This window comes from Parambassis ranga, chromosome 8 (genome assembly GCF_900634625.1).
Source record: "Parambassis ranga chromosome 8, fParRan2.1, whole genome shotgun sequence".
Lineage (NCBI taxonomy): Eukaryota > Metazoa > Chordata > Actinopteri > Ambassidae > Parambassis > Parambassis ranga.
Genome location: NC_041029.1, coordinates 8652317 through 8668574, shown reverse-complemented (window position 1 = coordinate 8668574; position 16258 = coordinate 8652317). Strand labels below are relative to the sequence as shown.

At 41.2% G+C, this 16258-nt stretch overlaps 2 protein-coding genes across 5 annotated transcripts; both read left to right on the top strand.

The window, feature by feature from the left end:
• Positions 1-169: 169 nt before the first annotated feature.
• Positions 170-8096, top strand: map2k4a (mitogen-activated protein kinase kinase 4a). Of its 2 annotated transcripts, XM_028412095.1 has the most exons (13): positions 170-610; positions 1291-1326; positions 2133-2165; positions 3992-4094; positions 4189-4363; positions 4458-4577; positions 4659-4778; positions 4864-4915; positions 4998-5125; positions 6641-6718; positions 6966-7114; positions 7237-7282; positions 7373-8096. In XM_028412095.1, the coding sequence occupies exons 1-13, from the start codon at positions 472-474 to the stop codon at positions 7484-7486; spliced, it is 1293 nt and encodes a 430-aa protein (XP_028267896.1). In that variant the 5' UTR covers positions 170-471; the 3' UTR covers positions 7487-8096. The 2 variants fall into 2 exon arrangements, with proteins under 2 accessions (XP_028267896.1, XP_028267897.1); XM_028412096.1 differs by lacking the exon at positions 2133-2165.
• Positions 8097-8466: 370 nt separating this feature from the next.
• Positions 8467-15387, top strand: elac2 (elaC ribonuclease Z 2). 3 transcript variants are annotated; one of them, XM_028412919.1, is made up of 25 exons: positions 8467-8535; positions 8754-8977; positions 9113-9163; positions 9250-9320; positions 9433-9497; positions 9571-9628; positions 9708-9776; positions 9857-9970; positions 10076-10131; positions 10226-10284; positions 10372-10444; positions 10523-10635; positions 10712-10810; positions 10902-11040; positions 11252-11337; positions 11638-11759; positions 11898-11994; positions 12542-12680; positions 12805-12843; positions 12931-13040; positions 13520-13619; positions 13709-13829; positions 14299-14377; positions 14655-14799; positions 14997-15387. In XM_028412919.1, exons 2-25 carry the CDS (start codon positions 8766-8768, stop codon positions 15216-15218), a joined length of 2439 nt encoding a protein of 812 aa, XP_028268720.1. In that variant the 5' UTR covers positions 8467-8535; positions 8754-8765; the 3' UTR covers positions 15219-15387. The 3 variants fall into 3 exon arrangements, 2 of the variants coding, with proteins under 2 accessions (XP_028268720.1, XP_028268719.1); XM_028412918.1 differs by having other exon boundaries at positions 8476-8977; XR_003671145.1 differs by lacking the exon at positions 14997-15387 and having other exon boundaries at positions 8476-8977; positions 14025-14377; positions 14655-14724.
• The last annotated feature ends 871 nt before the right edge of the window (positions 15388-16258 follow it).

Here is a 16258-nt window from a genome sequence, read left to right as displayed (position 1 = left end):
TGTCTAATCCTTAATTAGCTTTTAATTGTCGGAGCAAATACTTTGTTTGTGTCAGAAAATGCTGAACTCAAGCGGAAGAAGCTTGGTCTAACTTGTGTAACTTGTTTTATTTTGAAATATTCACTACAAAATATCCGGTGCTGGCTCGGCTAACAGCTGCTAGCATGTCGCGACTGTGGGTGTTGACATGTCAGTGTCACTTGGTCAGCTGATTGCGGGTCGTAAAGCCTCTGGGGCTAGCCAGTTTAGTTAGCTTAGCTTAGCTGAGTGTTTATTTTAACGTTACTATATAGGCTGCCTTAACGTTGCCTGGGCGTTTTAAAAAATTTAAGGTATTTTAAACTCGTTTATAGCCACTGACTGTTCTTTTTGTGGCGGAAACCATCCGTCAGTGGAGCAGTGATTACTGTGGTAGGGAGGGACGGAGTGAAGTTGCTCTCCGTGTCTCTGCATTGCAGCCCGGTGCTGCTGATGGAATTCAAACACACAACAATGGCGACTCCCAGCCCAAACAACTCAACAACACCTAGCAGCAATAACGCAGGATCTGCAACACACCAACACCACCAGTCCCAGTCTCAGCACATTACAACAATGAGCAGCATGCAGGGTAAGTGTCAGGCGGAGGGGAAATATCCGCTTAAAGCTGGGAGCTCACGTTCTGCTGCAGTGAAGGTTAATGTTAGCAGGGCTAGCCGTGGGAGGTTCAAGCTATTCCCAGGACCGAAAAACATTCCCAAGGGAATGGACGAGCATTCTTGTATCTCCCAACATGATCGTGTTAATTGCTTGACTTCATCAATTCGAATATCAGTATCAGTTGTTATAAGTTGAACAACGCATTAAATGTATTTACTGCAATTGTATTAAATTGTAGCCCGTCAATTCTCCTCTGTGTTGCCTGGGATGAAACTCGCCAAATGCCATTTTATAAACGACCTTTTTTTCGAAACAGCAATATTTGTAGAGGTCCTTGAAGCTAAGTAAATTATTTCGGCATAAATGAATTATGCATTTGGTTTGCCGCACTCTTTCTTCTATAGTAGATTAAACCATGCTAGTGTTGCTAATGTCAAAGACCTTCACTAGTAGGTTTTAATTTAAAGTAATGTTGCAGTCTTTGTGTTTGGTTGGCCATTTTAAATAGATTAATTTGGTCTTGGGATTTCATACATTCTTTACAGATTTATCAAGGATCTAATCTTAATAGTCAGACATAGCACTAACAAACCCAGTGCTCATTACAATGCTGTGATTGTTGTACAAACACCTTCTCATTTTAACTTTCAGAGTCCAACACCTGCTGGAGATGTCAGAGTGAAACAGGTAGCTACACATTTCATTGACTTGGTAGAACAGAACAAGCTTTTAAAAATCAAAAAGATGATTTAACCTTGTCCATACTTTCTAATTTTTGCAATTTTTTATACTCATTTAGAAATTCACATATCTTGCATAGAATTTTTGATGAGTTCAGTTAAATTAATGCATGTTAGTTTTGTACTCTTTACTTTCTACTACAATGAAGTAGATTTAATTCTAACTCAACCTCCCTTAATGATTTTTATAGTGTGAATTATCTGTGCCCTCTTGTGTAACCCTGTTTCCATTTCCACCCTGACCATATTGATCTTTTACTTTAATGCTGCTAACTAATGATTCCTAACTCCTGACATGATGCTGATTGACGGTGAGCTGCCCAAGAAAAAAAAAATGTTTTTATGTCAAAATCATTTCATGATGGTACATGGTAACTCATCCGCATTTCTAGATCCCATTTGTTTTGTTTATTTTACCTACAGGTCATTTTTCCTCCTTCACTGACTCATGTTCAAATGCTTGTAGCCGTGCCAAAAATGTGTATGCATGCTAATGCATTACCCTCCAGAAAATGCATTTTAACCCGCAATAGAGTGCTGCAGAATATTTGACAATGCAGCAAAGCAAAGGCCAATTTCTGTGATTATTTGTTACCCTTTTTTATTTATTTTTTTTGAAAGAAATTGGCAAATCTGTGAACCGTGAGGTGTGCTGAAGTCGAACTGACACTGTGGTCTCTTGAGGAAGACGTAGCAAGCTGGCAAACTGAAGGTGAAATATAACAAAAATAAAAGCTGTCTTCTCACCTCTAGGGTTTCAGATAAACCTGTCTGGAGCTCCCCCAAGTAAGCCAAACCTCTTTTGCTTCAGCACCAACAATTCTCATCCCTTTGTTTCCGCCTGACAGTCTGGTATGGGGGAGTCTGTCTTGCTGTTCTTAACTAATCCCAGTCCAAACTTCTGATGGGTTCAGCTAGGCTTGTGCCTGCACCTGTTTTTTTTTTTTTTTTTTTATCAGTGCTGCACAAGCCTAAAATTAGGAGCTTCCATTGATATTGTGGCATAAGATCTCCATCTTTTTTCAATGTGATGGAAGAACTCTACCAACTAAAAAGACCATTTAATAAAAGAGTGTAATGGAAGCTCTGCTTCACAGGTTTTCATTGTGTGACTAACAAGCAAACATTGTGCCTGTAGTGTTTTTCCCCCCAGCTGGTTTCTTTTTCTGTTTTTTTTTTGGCATGGGTGCACTTCAGCATAGCACTTGCTTGTCGAGACACGGTACACACACCTTCAAGTTGTCAAACAACTCTTTTCATTGAATCCTATTAGAATTCCAGCACACACACATTCTTGTGGTATTTTGGGTGGAGTGAGCTGTCCTCCAAATCAATTTGAAATCAAAGCAGTTGGCCTGAGAAGAAGCATGTTTCCATCCAGATGTATATTAGTGTTTTCTTTTTCCTCCCTCTTCATGTTTACATTTTGGGTTTTTGTGTTTGCATTATGAATGTAGGTGTTTTTAGCAGCATGCTACGTCTGTTTCTGCATCACAATCGCAGGCTCAGGGTAACAGTAGAAAGTAGAATTTCAGTCTAATGTTAACATGCTTTCGTGCATATGCCTCCTATTTTACATTCTCTTGAATGTGCCCTTATGCCAGGTACACTGTGTGTAGTAGAGAGCCAGACCAACACACTGATCAGTTTGATTGTAGGACTGTAGGAGGATGCTTAAAATTTGCACTCATTTGCCATGTTATCAGGCCCATGGAGCCTAGAAATGATAGTCCTCTTCAACAGCTCTGCACTAAATCCTCCCTCCATGAAGGCTTAACTAAGTCATCCATCCTATTTATACATATATCCAGTATATTTTAAAGAGTTTTTTTCTAGAAGATGCTCTTTTTCTAACTGTAAATTCACAGTTCTAAGAAGTCTTGTTGGTCAAATAGTAATACAAGAATCAATAGCGCTTTATGCAATCTAAAACATTAGTGCAGCACTATTGAGCAGCAAAAGAATGAATTAAGATAAGAAATAAATAGTACTATAACATCACATCCCTTTTATTCAGCATGACATATAGTATATGATGTGTAAATGTTGCAGCACATGGGTGGTGTATTTGCGATTTAACTGTCATCAAATCCCATGAAAAGACTAAAACTAACTATAACCTCCTTTAGTACCACATAACACATTACCTACTTAATGTAGGGTCCTCATATAGTTCACCACTGTTGGCAAACAAAGTGAGCAAGTAGCACCTTTCTTATGGATTAAGCAATTGTGGTAAATGGGAATTTGATGCATCAGGTTTTGGTACACATGCACAGGCTTTTTGACAGTGAAACAAATATATCCTGCTTCATATTTATTATGATTTGAAATCAAAGGTCTGTAGGTGAGTATTTGTTGGAAATATGACAAAATGTCATATTTATGGTGATGGAGTTCCATTCTGTTAAAAGCATGGCATTTGTGGATTTTAGTACATTTTGATACTAGTTTCACTCACATTTCTGTTGTCTCGTTTTATGGTTTGTGTGTTGGTTTTCGTTCACCATTCTGACCATTCATGGGGGTGGGGGTGTGTTTCTGTTCTTGCTCGGTCCCTCTGTGTTTGTTGTATTTGTAAACATGGCATGAATATTCTTCCTCCCTCTCAGGTAAACGCAAAGCCCTGAAGCTGAACTTTGCCAACCCTCCAATCAAACCCACGACTAGATTCACACTGAACACGGCCGGACCGCCCTTCCAGAACCCACACATGTGAGTGAGCTTCATCAGGCTGTTTGTCATCTCATTAATGAGCCATTTCTTCTTTATTTAGCTGGTTTTGTTTTTTCTCCTCCTCCTCCTTTAGAGAGAGGCTGAGAACGCACAGCATTGAGTCATCAGGGAAGTTGAAGATCTCCCCAGAGCAGCACTGGGACTTCACAGCCGAAGATCTGAAAGATCTGGGTGAGATCGGCCGAGGGGCCTACGGGTCTGTCAACAAGATGGTGCACAAGCCAAGTAACCAGATCATGGCGGTCAAGGTGATCATTTACTGTCTTTACTAGGACTGAATATAGGAACAGAGTCTGCTGGATGCAGAGTAAAATGTTCTCTCGGGACATTTTTCTTTTTCAGAGAATTCGGTCCACGGTAGATGAAAAGGAGCAGAAGCAGCTGCTGATGGACTTGGATGTGGTCATGAGAAGTAGCGATTGTCCTTACATCGTGCAGTTTTATGGAGCTCTGTTCAGAGAGGTGAAATAAGCTTTACTGTCTCTGTGTTGGTGTTCATACGGATCTTTCCTCCAGAAAGTGACTTGACTTCTTGTGTTTCAGGGCGACTGTTGGATTTGTATGGAACTTATGGCTACCTCGTTAGACAAATTTTATAAATTTGTATACTGCTCATTAGACGAAGTGATTCCAGAGGAAATATTAGGAAAAATAACATTAGCTGTAAGTTCTAATAACACATTCCTCCATGTTTTTATAGTTAGCCAGTGCAAATGGTTCTCCTAACTAATTTTCTTTTTTTCTTCAGACTGTGAAGGCACTTAACCACTTAAAAGAAAACTTGAAAATCATACACAGAGGTAAGAAAAAGCCAGATGCTTCCAATTTCACCATATGTGTGACATCACATGTGTTTTCACCGGCTCATGTTTCTCCGATCAGACATTAAGCCGTCCAACATCCTCCTGGACAGGAACGGCAACATAAAGCTGTGTGACTTTGGCATCAGTGGTCAGCTGGTGGACTCCATCGCCAAAACCAGAGACGCAGGCTGCAGACCGTACATGGCAGTAAGTGGCACAGTTAGAGTTGGGAGTGGTGAACCAGGGAAATCACAGCAGGAGTCTGGGAGGTGATTACAGAGCAGCTTAGGTCCCGCTGAGAAATGATCAGTCACATGCTGCGTGGTCGCCAGAATAAAAGACTCTTGGTCATAACTGACTACCTTTAAAGTGATAAAGTAATCAGAGCAGGTGATTCCTGGTGATGCTGTTGACTACATTGAATATTTGGATTTCAACACCGTTGATCTGTTAGTTTGCAATCAGTGAGCAGCCACTGTGTGCGTGTAACGCAAAGGGGTGATCTCATCATGACACCATCACTCCAGGTTATTTTTTGTCAGAGGGTTACATCAGCTGGGAGCTCCTCCCTCCCTCCCTCTCTCTGTCCCTTATCTTCTCCCCCCCTACCTCTACGGCAGTTTCCATTCTAAATTTGGTTAGGTACTACGGGACCTCCACACACACACTCTGCCCCCTGAAAAGCCAAGGCAGGGGCACTTCATTCATGACTTGGTTCGAGTCACCCAGGAACTTCCCACGGCCATGAGCTCAGGAATCTCAGCTCGGGTTTTTTGTTTCCAGCTGGCACGCACACCAGGTGTGTGATCGCCATGCTGCCGGTTAATGACGTGCAAATACAGCTGGGGAGCCTGACGTATTGTTTAAAAATGTGAAGACAACATGTCCCCCGCCCTGCAGTCAGGTGTTAGACGTATATGGAGTTTAAATTTAGAGAATCAGTAGCTGTACACTACATTCTTTATATTTATATATATATATATATAAAAAAATAAATGAAGTATAAGTAGATTTTGATATTATTCCTCGTTAATAATATCTATTTGACTGCAGAGACTAAACCGTAGCAGATGTTAGCAGGCTCTGTGCAGCAATCAGCTGCTGCTCCATAAAAACCCATCAGAGCTGCAGCACAGACCGTCCCACTCTACTTAGGTGACATCAGCATCTAATTCAGGCCCTGTAAATGGGCCAGCAGGGTGCTTCCTCCTCTCAGTACTGCAGCAGCAAAAATCTCTGCAGCCCTCTGACACACTACGTCGCAGCGTCCGTTCTCTGGTTTCAGGATGAACTGAAGGGGAGGCTGCAGATGAGTTTGAGTTGTCAGGCAGGAATGAAGTAACATGCTTCATATGTGTGAGCTGATGGTATCCGTTTATGGCAGGTGAAGACATGCCCAGAGGTGATGAGCTGGTTTGGTATTCTCAAAAGTGAGACTGTCTCACAGGGCAGTTGTTTGGGTTTTGGCAACACCTGTTTGTTTCTAGTCTGGAACTCAGAATGTGATAATGGCATTGAAAACGGTGGGTTTCATACTGCAGAAGATCCTGGCTAAACTCTTAGATATTTACATATTTCAGCCTTATAGAACAAGATTTCTTTAATACGAAATAAATATTTGAAGCTGTGGAGCTCTAAGCAACATATCTTTTCCTTAAAATCCAGTCTGTAAGATCAGTATTTTAACCCTGTTTCTGTATTGTTATTGTTTCTGTCTTTTAGCCAGAGAGAATAGACCCCAGTGCATCCAGACAAGGTTACGATGTGCGATCAGATGTTTGGAGTTTGGGAATCACACTGGTGAGTTCTATTTGAATGTGCATAAACTAACCTAAAACATGAAGAGGAGACAAGCATATTTTTGTGTGACCATGGCAAAAACACTTCAAAATAAGAGCTCAGATTAATTATGCACTATTTTCCTTTTTAGATTGAAAATTCTCATACCAATAAGATAATCTTGTCCATGTGTATTGTTTGATTCCATACAGTATTTCACCCCTTATTTGGCACTTTGTTTTAAATTTGCTATGGGTATATGTTTCAGTATGAGTTGGCCACGGGACGGTTTCCATACCCAAAGTGGAACAGTGTGTTTGACCAGTTGACGCAGGTGGTGAGAGGAGACCCGCCCCAACTGAGCAACTCGGAGGACAGGCGCTTCTCCCCAAAATTTATCGCCTTTGTCAATGTGTGGTAAGCAAAGACTGTGGAAATGAGCCTCAGGTTTTCTGTTGTGCTTTTGCCCTCTGGTGGACAATAGCTGAACCGCACCCTTCAGTGTTTTAACATTTGTACATTTTGGTCTTCTTTTCAAGCCTTACAAAGGATGAATCGAAAAGGCCAAAGTACAAAGAGCTTCTGGTAAGTTGATACTGAGTCACTATAAAGATTTTCTTTGCCACATTTGTTTTTCTGTGCTTGATGTTTGTCTTTTTTTTTGGTTCACCGCAGAAAGATCCGTTCATTCAAATGTACGAGGAGCGCTCAGTGGACGTAGCTGGTTATGTCTGCAAGATCCTGGATCAGATGCCAGCCTCTCCCAGCTCTCCTATGTATATGGACTGATAGCAGGACAAAACACTGATGAAATGCACACCATTCTGCAACAACAAAAAAGACAACTTAAGTAATCAAAACAAATCCTTGTGTAAATTTGCTTGGTCCCCTTATTGCAGTGTTAAATGAATTGTAAAGGAAAAAAAACACACACCACCTGAAATAAAAGTGGTGTTCATTTCAGTCATGTCTGTATAATATATTAGCACACTTCTGTTTCTCTCTTGTTCACAAACACTCAGACGTACAGTCACATAAGTATAATAGCAGCTGAATAAAAACAATCATGACTCATCTCGATGAGGGTGCATCTCAGAGATCTCAGTGATTATTACTGGTGATTTTAAAGAAATAATAACCTAATAACCTGGAAGTTGTATTTATAGAACCAAAATCATAGTTGATTTGGAAACTCTTCAGCATACTGGAATCATGCTCTTTGTGAATTGTCCCACCTCTTCCATGTATGTGAATGAAAGCATTGTGTTTGGTATCTTAATGGAACTGTGCTTCTCTGGGTACAAAGCAGTATAAATAATAAATATGGTGGTCAAAGTCATGAGTCGGTGTTCACTGTGCAATGGATGCTGATGTATAAATAAAGAGAGAGAAGGGAAAAGTTGTTCTCTGTGTCTTTATTGTTTGAGCGGGTTGAACAAAAATTCAGCATCTGTATTAATGATAATTCTATGTGCAACTAGGTGCACTGCAGATATTTGATAAGGACTGGTAATAGACATTTATTTTATTTTTAATTAAGGGAGGATATGGTTATTTAATTAATTACATTTTATAGGTCGCACAAATGTGAAATTTTATTTTTAGATATTTTATTGTAAAATAGTTTGTTGACGTTATTCCTCTTTTACAGATGTTGCTCTATCCCCGCCCTCTTACCTGAAGACGGCGCTGTAATTGGTCCTTAGACCTGCCAAACTATCCCAAACACCAATGAGCAGTAAGAGCCATCGACGTCATCATTAGATGCCGGAAGAAGACTCACATGTGTCAAACCAACCTCTAAAGTTCTGCGGGAATGATTACACAGCAGTTGTTGGGTAACTAATCAATCAAAAGGGCGTCCAGAAATGGCTGCACAAGAATAACAGAGAGAGTGCGGCTAGGAGTAATTTATCAATTTACGTTTTGTGACATTTTTATTATGAATACGGTCCATGTTAAGCTTAGGTTGCTATTTGTAAAAGGCATAGCTCTGTCTGCTGCTCCTCCGACAGTCGCACGCAGTGATTTTCGTTTCCACCGGACTGTTTTCCAGCTTTTCCGCACAATGGCGACCAATAGAGATAATTTTTCTGAAAGTAGACCGCCGCTGGGTCCGAAGAAAGCCAAGCAGAAGGAGCCGCTGCGCAGACTTAAAACCAAAGAGAGCAGAAGTAAACAGGGAGACCTCAGCGGACCAGCCACCGTGTACCTGCAGGTCGTCGGTGCTGGAAGCAGAGATAATCCTGTGTCACTTTATGTCTTCTCAGAGTACAACAGGTACTGAAGCCAGACACATAGCATGCTATTTGTACTAGCCCTCACCTTTACTAGTGTTGGAGAAATGTTCAGATTATACCATTATTATACAAATAAACATACTTGGTAAACAAACACCCTTTCTCTCTGCTCCAGGTACCTGTTCAACTGTGGTGAGGGGACACAGAGACTGATGCAGGAACACAAGTAAGTGTACAGGCTGCTGTGTACACAGTGTCATCATCTCAAATAAAGCAACAACATTAGCATGTGTACTTTTTTTTCTGTGGCAGGTTGAAAGCTGCTCGCTTGGATAACATTTTCCTGACCAGACTGAGCTGGGAGAATGTGGGAGGTTTATCAGGTCAGTGGCATCAATCTGTTTATAGACCACATCTGTCTATACTGCCAATATCCCATCATTGAGAATCTGATTCGTACAGCTCTTCTCAGAACACATGTCTTCTCTGCTGTAGGGATGATATTAACCTTGAAGGATATCGGTGTCCCAGAATGTGTCCTATCTGGGCCTCCACAGCTGGTGAGAAGCTGAATCATACCACAAAAACCAGCCTTTTAATAGACTTAAGTTATATCTGTTTTTTTAATCCTAGGAGAACTATCTTGATGCCATCAAGTCATTTTCTGGACCGCTGGAAGACATCAAACTGTGTAAGTTGAATTTTTTTTAAACAGAATTGTACGCATCGTTTTATACTGCAGCTGTATTTACTGAATAATTTCATCTCAGCGGTTCGACCATATACTGCGGAGCCGTACTCCGATGAGACCATGACAGTTCATCAGGTGCCAATCTTTGGTGAGTTTGCTGCTTTTATTTTTATTTTTAAGGTCAGTTGAGTAAGAGATTCGATTGTCCTCCGACTCTTTTTTGTTTAGGCAAGGCGAGGCATGATGGTGAAAAACACTCCTCCAGATCAAGCAGGAGCAGCCCCGGGCGGAGATCTCCAAACAGAGATGACTTTCACATGAACAGCAACAGAGATGATGCAGGTGAGTCTAGAAGCCAAGTGTCCTGTAGGGCTGAGGGTCATGCTTTCAAATTGAGGTATGAATAAAGGTATAAATGTGCAGTTATTTGTGTCAAATATCTTACAGCTGAAAGACAAATGCCAGCTAGAGCTACGTCATTGCTGGTTGCCTTTGTGTGCAAGGTAGGACGTGAAACTCTACCATCCTCTGCGTGTTTATGATGAGCAAATTGAAGATGTGAGTTTCTTCTTCTCTCCCTGTCAAACACTTTCACAGCTTCACCCCAAAAAAGGAAACTTCTTAGTTTCTCAGGCCAAAGAACTCGGACTTCCTGTGTAAGTGGGTTGCATTGTCAAGTTTACACTTATGATATTAAATTATTCGATCACATTTAAACTCTTATGCAATCTTTCTCCCCAAAGAGGCACAGCAGCTATCGGTCCACTCATTGCAGCTCTGAAAAATGGGAATAGCATCACCTATGAAGGAAAAGAGGTGCTGTGTGAATCTTTGACACTTATCAGACTGTAGCTGTAAAATGTATCTGCTGACGCTGCTGCTATTGTCCCGCAGATCCGACCAGAACAGGTTTGCACTCCCACTGACCCCGGACCAGTCTTCATTGTTGTCGAGTGTCCGTCTGAAGAGTTTGTCGAAGCAGTCTGCTCCAATCAGCAGCTGGCAAGGTAACAGTGCAACCCATAAATTGGGATTCTTCTAGTTTTTGTGTCGGTTTTAAACTAAACCTATCATCTCCTTCAGATACCAGACAGGAGGCTCAGACCACTCTGCTGTCCTGGTCGTCCACATAACTCCAGAGTGTGTTTTGAAAACAGATCAATACAAGCAGTGGATGGAGAGGTTTGCATTTCCTCACTGTGCAATCAAACTGCATGAACACTTGCCCTTCATTTGGCCGCAGTGAGCCTCAGACTGCCCTATGTCTTTGTAGGTTTCCATCCAAGACAGAACACCTGATCCTTAATGAACAGGTGTTTACTGTCCACAATGTCAGAAGCCACAAGATTCAGGCTCAGCTCAACATGATTCACCCAGAGATCTTTCCAGAACTCCAAGCTTACAGAGCAAAGGTAAAATCATTCAGCAGGGAAGGGACGCCATTCTGCGGAATTGCCCTTTAATAATATGAAAGTTAAAGTCAGAGCAGACGGGCGCAGATCCTCGTTTTGCTCTTTTACATTATGGTTCTAAAGAGTCAGATTTCTCTAAGTGATAAGTCAGGTAGATAACAGGAGCTGTAAGAAAACATCAACCTCTCTTCTTCATGTTTTTTCATTTCAGGAGCCTCAGGCTGCTTTACACGTCCCAAACGTCAGAGCCGAGTGTCTGCTCAAGTTCCAGCTCAGACCTGTAATGGAGTGGCAAAGGTTAGTTTGTCCTTCAATCCCCCCAATTTAGCCAACATTACTCTGCAGCTCCAAGCATTGCCTTGTCACAGAAAACAATCTGGAATGGACTACTGCACTCAGCCGCTTTCTTCTCTTCTTTTTTAACCTCGTCTTACAAGTGTCAGTGCTTTTTTTATTTTCCACACTGTTTCTGTCAAGTACTGTAGAGCTGCATCAAGGTCAGATGTGGGAGAAAAAAAAAACATATTCCTGTTTTCCTCGGTAGTGTTTGTGCAGGCAGTGGTGTGTGTCTTCTTGACTCCATGTCTCATTTGTTAGAGATGCCATCCCCTCCTGCAACTCAGAGGAGTTTGTGAAAGAAGCTTCTGAGGTCCCAAACTTTCTGAATGAAGTGGACAAGTGCAGGAAGATGAGCGCTGCTGATTCTGCAGAGCACACCGGTCAGTCCTAGGAACTTGATACACAAAAAGAAGCCTAGGGTTTTTAAGAATTGGTTATTGTTTTTATGGTAAAAAAGTGGATGATCTGTTGCTTGTTGAGAAATATCAATTAAAGTATGATTGTATTTTCCAACACAGATCATGGAGAAAAATACCCAGAGGTGGTTTTCCTGGGAACAGGATCTGCTCTTCCGATGAAGATCAGAAACGTCAGTGGCACTTTAGTTAACATCAGGTATGGCTGACACTAATATCAGGTATGCCGAAAATGTGATCAATGTGTAAATGCATTGAAGCGTTTATTCTAAAAATGTAATAACAAAATTACTAAATGCTTTATGAGGAAGTGCTTTTTTTTTTTTTTTTTTTTTTTACAAGACACACTGCTTCACACGGCATCTTTTCTATTTCCATTGTTCTGAAGCACATGCATGTTACCATGATTGCAAAGGTTTTTTTGCTGGTTCTTTTTAAGGTTGTGGGTTCATGATTTGATCAAATGATTTCAGATAGGTGTGGATTCAACAGTAGTTTCTTATTTTCTATTTTTCTGATGAGCTTTCTTAATGTTAAAGTAACTTCTTAATTAAACCAGTACATTTTCAAACCTGAAAAATTAAAATATGTACAAATTTGTCCTGTATAGGTAAGTAAGTAAGAGTATGAGTGTCCTCCAATGCCACGTTATTCATTTTTGGCTGGAAAATCCTGGAAAGTTGCAGTTTGTTGTTTTGTGTGTGTTTTCATCTTCAACGTCTTTGTGTGCTGGTACCCACACCAAGCCCAAGTCAGTCTTTGCTGCTGGACTGTGGGGAGGGAACCTTCGGCCAGCTCAGCAGACACTACGGAGACGGCGTGGATGATGCTCTGTCCAAGATCTCAACAGTCTTCATCTCACACTTACATGCTGATCATCACACAGTAAGCAGCCGTACACACACACACACACACACACAACACACATTAAACTGACTCATAAAAACACATTTACACTCAGCCTGCTCCTGATAGCTACACTTTCTGACATTCTCTTCTATCTTCTTAGGGGCTGCTGAAGCTGCTCTACCAGAGGAAGAGGGCTCTGGTATGTAGCAGACCTCCTTGTGATTAATATCTATATATTGTTTCAATTATTGTTTTAAAGCCAGAAATGTGTCATTTGTTTCTTTAGGTAACTTTAGGAAAGCCATTTAGCCCCATCTTCCTGGTTGCTCCGGTTCAGATCATGACCTGGCTCAACCAATATAATGACTACTGTGAAGAGATTATCAGTCATATCAAGTATGTGCACACAAAGACATCAGTGTTGTTATATTACTATTCTGGCACCTTGTACCTGGATATAAGTGCAGGTTTATCATGCTATGTGCATAGTGCAGTGGTGCTTTACTACATTAGATTCGTTAGCATCATACCATGTACCAGTGTCATTCCCTCCACTGGTCTCTATTTGTACGCACATTATACCTCTATAGTACAGCCATGCAACATAGACTGTGCTCAGTCATACTGCTTACTGTACTTGGATTTTTTTTATTAACACTTACTCTTAATGTAACTTGTGAACTTATGTATTATTAGACATTCTAAATTGGTTTTGACATTAAATGTTACACACTGAAGACACTAAATTATTAAACTATTTACAGTCATTTCACAGGGACAAAGAAGAGCCTAGATTGTTTGATCTGTTTTCAACCATATCTAACACAATAAGATGCTGCAGGGATGTGTCTGACCTCCATTGCTCTTTCTTTCAGCCTCATCCCTAACCATGTGCTATGTGATGGCGCCGAAGTGACAAAGCAGAGGACCAAGGCCTTCGTCCAAGGGCTACTCAAAAAGAACCATTTTAACGGGGTCTGCTGCTGCCATTTTTTTTCCACATCCTTCAAAATACAAGCTTTTAAAGTCTGTAATTTGTCACTCATCATGTTTGTGTGGTTCAGTTCCAGACTTGCGGCGTGCGTCACTGCAAGAACGCTTTCGCCTGCAGCTTCACTCACCAGTCAGGCTGGAAGCTGGCCTTTTCCGGAGACACCATGCCCTGCGATGCATTCATACAAATCGGTTAGTACCACTCACAGTGATTAAAGTCCATACATCACCAAAGTGTATCTAGACATACACGCATAATAACAAATTGAGCGTATGCTTTCAATATTTCAGTGACTCATGTAAGGTCATCCTAACTGCAGCTTGACTACACGGGTTGTTCTGAATAATTTATCCGATATTTCTTAATGCTTTCGATCACTCTTGTAGTTGGCAACCTGTCCTAATGGTTCCTAAGGGATCCCACTTCATTGACTCTTCTTAAATTGCTTGACTGGATTCAAGCCAAGTAAAGCCTCCCCGAGACAGCGAGTGCATCCCATGCCCGTTCATTATAGATGGCTCAGCTCACCAGACAAACAGGGCGTGCCGATTCTTGATTACGCCGACCACCTGATTGATTTCCTGTGGGACAGGAAGGGGCTGTAAGTGCATGTTGGTAATTCAGGCCTGCACAATTCTTTTTTTCTCCCTTTTCTCTCAGGAAAGAATGCAACCCTACTAATCCATGAGGCGACACTGGAAGATGAACTGGAGGAGGAAGCTGTAGAGAAAAGGCACAGGTGAGCTACCCTGCAGGTACTTTAATATGATTTATGGAAATGAGGGAAAAGAAGCCAGGAAAAGAATCCACCTTTTTTGCTGATTGGGCATGCTGTTATTTTCTGAGTGCATTGTAAAATGCCCCCCCCCCCCCGATATTGACATTTCCATCCTTTTTTTTTTTTAACGGTGGTAGCTTGGACCTTAACAAAAACCTCTTTTGTGTCCTTACAAAACAATTGGCACTTTCTTCATGAAAAGTAAATCTCTGACTTAATGCTTGGTGATTTCTGACAGCACCACCTCCCAGGCCATTGGCGTGGGCATGAAGATGAACGCAGAGTTCATCATGCTGAACCACTTCAGCCAGCGTTACGCCAAGATCCCCCTCTTTAGCGAAGACTTCACTGACAAAGTGGGAATATCATTCGACCACATGAAAGTGAGTAACATCCCAATGCATCATTGTGATGGACGACCAATAAATCCTCCCATTTCCCTGAAAAATATGGTCTTAGCATTTTAGCTTGGTGTTGCTAAACTGTTACTCAGGATGCAGTAAATTTCTCTCTGCTGCTCTTTTTTGCAACCTTTCATACATTTTTTTCATTATTTTAATGTTTCCCTTTTTACCCCCAGATTCGCTTCGGAGACTTTAAAACTGTCCCTAAACTGATACCTGCACTAAAAACCCTATTCGCTGAGGAGCTGGGCGAGATGGAGGAGAAAAGGGACAGGAGGGAGCTGAAGAATCTGAGAGGGAGCGGCGCCGAGTTGGCCTGGGTGGAGCAAGGTGCCAAAAGAAACCAAGAAGAACCAGTGACACACCACATAGACATAAAGAGGATGAAAACAAGCTGATGTAACAGTATTATATATAATATTAGTTAAGTTACTTTAAATGAGTGCATTCTGAGTTTTGATTATTTAACCTTGAGATTTTTATTTGGCATGTGTGGTTTGATTGTAGAAACAACTCTAGGCTGTAAATTTGTGTTTTTTTATTAAACAGAATAAAATCTCACTCTTATTTTTGTCATGTTCTCTATTAGCTGTGAGGTTGATTTTGTTAATTTATCTTCCACTGCTTTGATCAAGACTGAAAAATGATTATTTTTTGCTCTCTCTTCAATGATCACAGACTCTATTGATTTATATTTTCATACCTTCTGACAAATATTACACACTGAGTCAAAGATGTGATGCTGAGTAGTTCCACAACAGTCCACATGGGGGCTTCGTTGTGCTATCAGAGCTCATGCCAACCTGTTACTGAGGACAAAAAAAAAGATCAGCCACCATAGTAATAAAGCCCATGAAGAGTGGCTTATTATCATTTGCCACTTGAGGGAGTGGTGGCTCCAGCCATCAGAGGAGTCCGGCCTATTGTTTAAAACCATTAGATGGTATTGACTCACTGGCTCAGCATGGGAAGTATCTTAAATATGTTTTGTTTAAATGTTGCATTTTGATTTGACATATGACACATTCACATACAGTCTGCATAAATTGAATGATGCCAGAGGTCTGACGTTTCAATTATATAAAAGAAGGAACCCACAGAGGAAGCATTTACCTCAGCCTTGTTTTCCACCTTTCTGCTCTAAATTCATGGCTGACGGTAAAACCGTCTTAACCGAGAGGATCCCCTCTCCCAAGATAAGACAGGTGCCAGAACGCTGAATAAATGTGAGTTTTCTGAGATTAGTGGGGTGAGTAGTGGGTCTGCGATTAGCCTATTTTCTGAAGTGTGAAGCAGCGAGATGAAGATGCATTGCTCCTCAGCCTCCAGAGTCCATTTAAGGGCCTTTGCTGCCACAGAGGCCGCTTCTATCGGAGGAGGCATGAATGATAAGCAGAAAAGGGCAGAAATGGGTTTTGACATAAGCATTGGTAAATTG

Coding starts and splice junctions, on each gene's coding strand:
- map2k4a (XM_028412095.1), top strand. CDS start 472: ATGGAATTCAAACACACAACAATGGCGACTCCCAGCCCAAACAACTCA. Junction 4,095..4,188: donor CCCTTCCAGAACCCACACAT/GTGAGTGAGCTT, acceptor CTCCTCCTTTAG/AGAGAGGCTGAGAACGCACA. Junction 7,115..7,236: donor ATCGCCTTTGTCAATGTGTG/GTAAGCAAAGAC, acceptor CTTCTTTTCAAG/CCTTACAAAGGATGAATCGA.
- elac2 (XM_028412918.1), top strand. CDS start 8,640: ATGAATACGGTCCATGTTAAGCTTAGGTTGCTATTTGTAAAAGGCATA. Junction 8,978..9,112: donor GTCTTCTCAGAGTACAACAG/GTACTGAAGCCA, acceptor TCTCTGCTCCAG/GTACCTGTTCAACTGTGGTG. Junction 9,321..9,432: donor GAATGTGGGAGGTTTATCAG/GTCAGTGGCATC, acceptor TCTCTGCTGTAG/GGATGATATTAACCTTGAAG.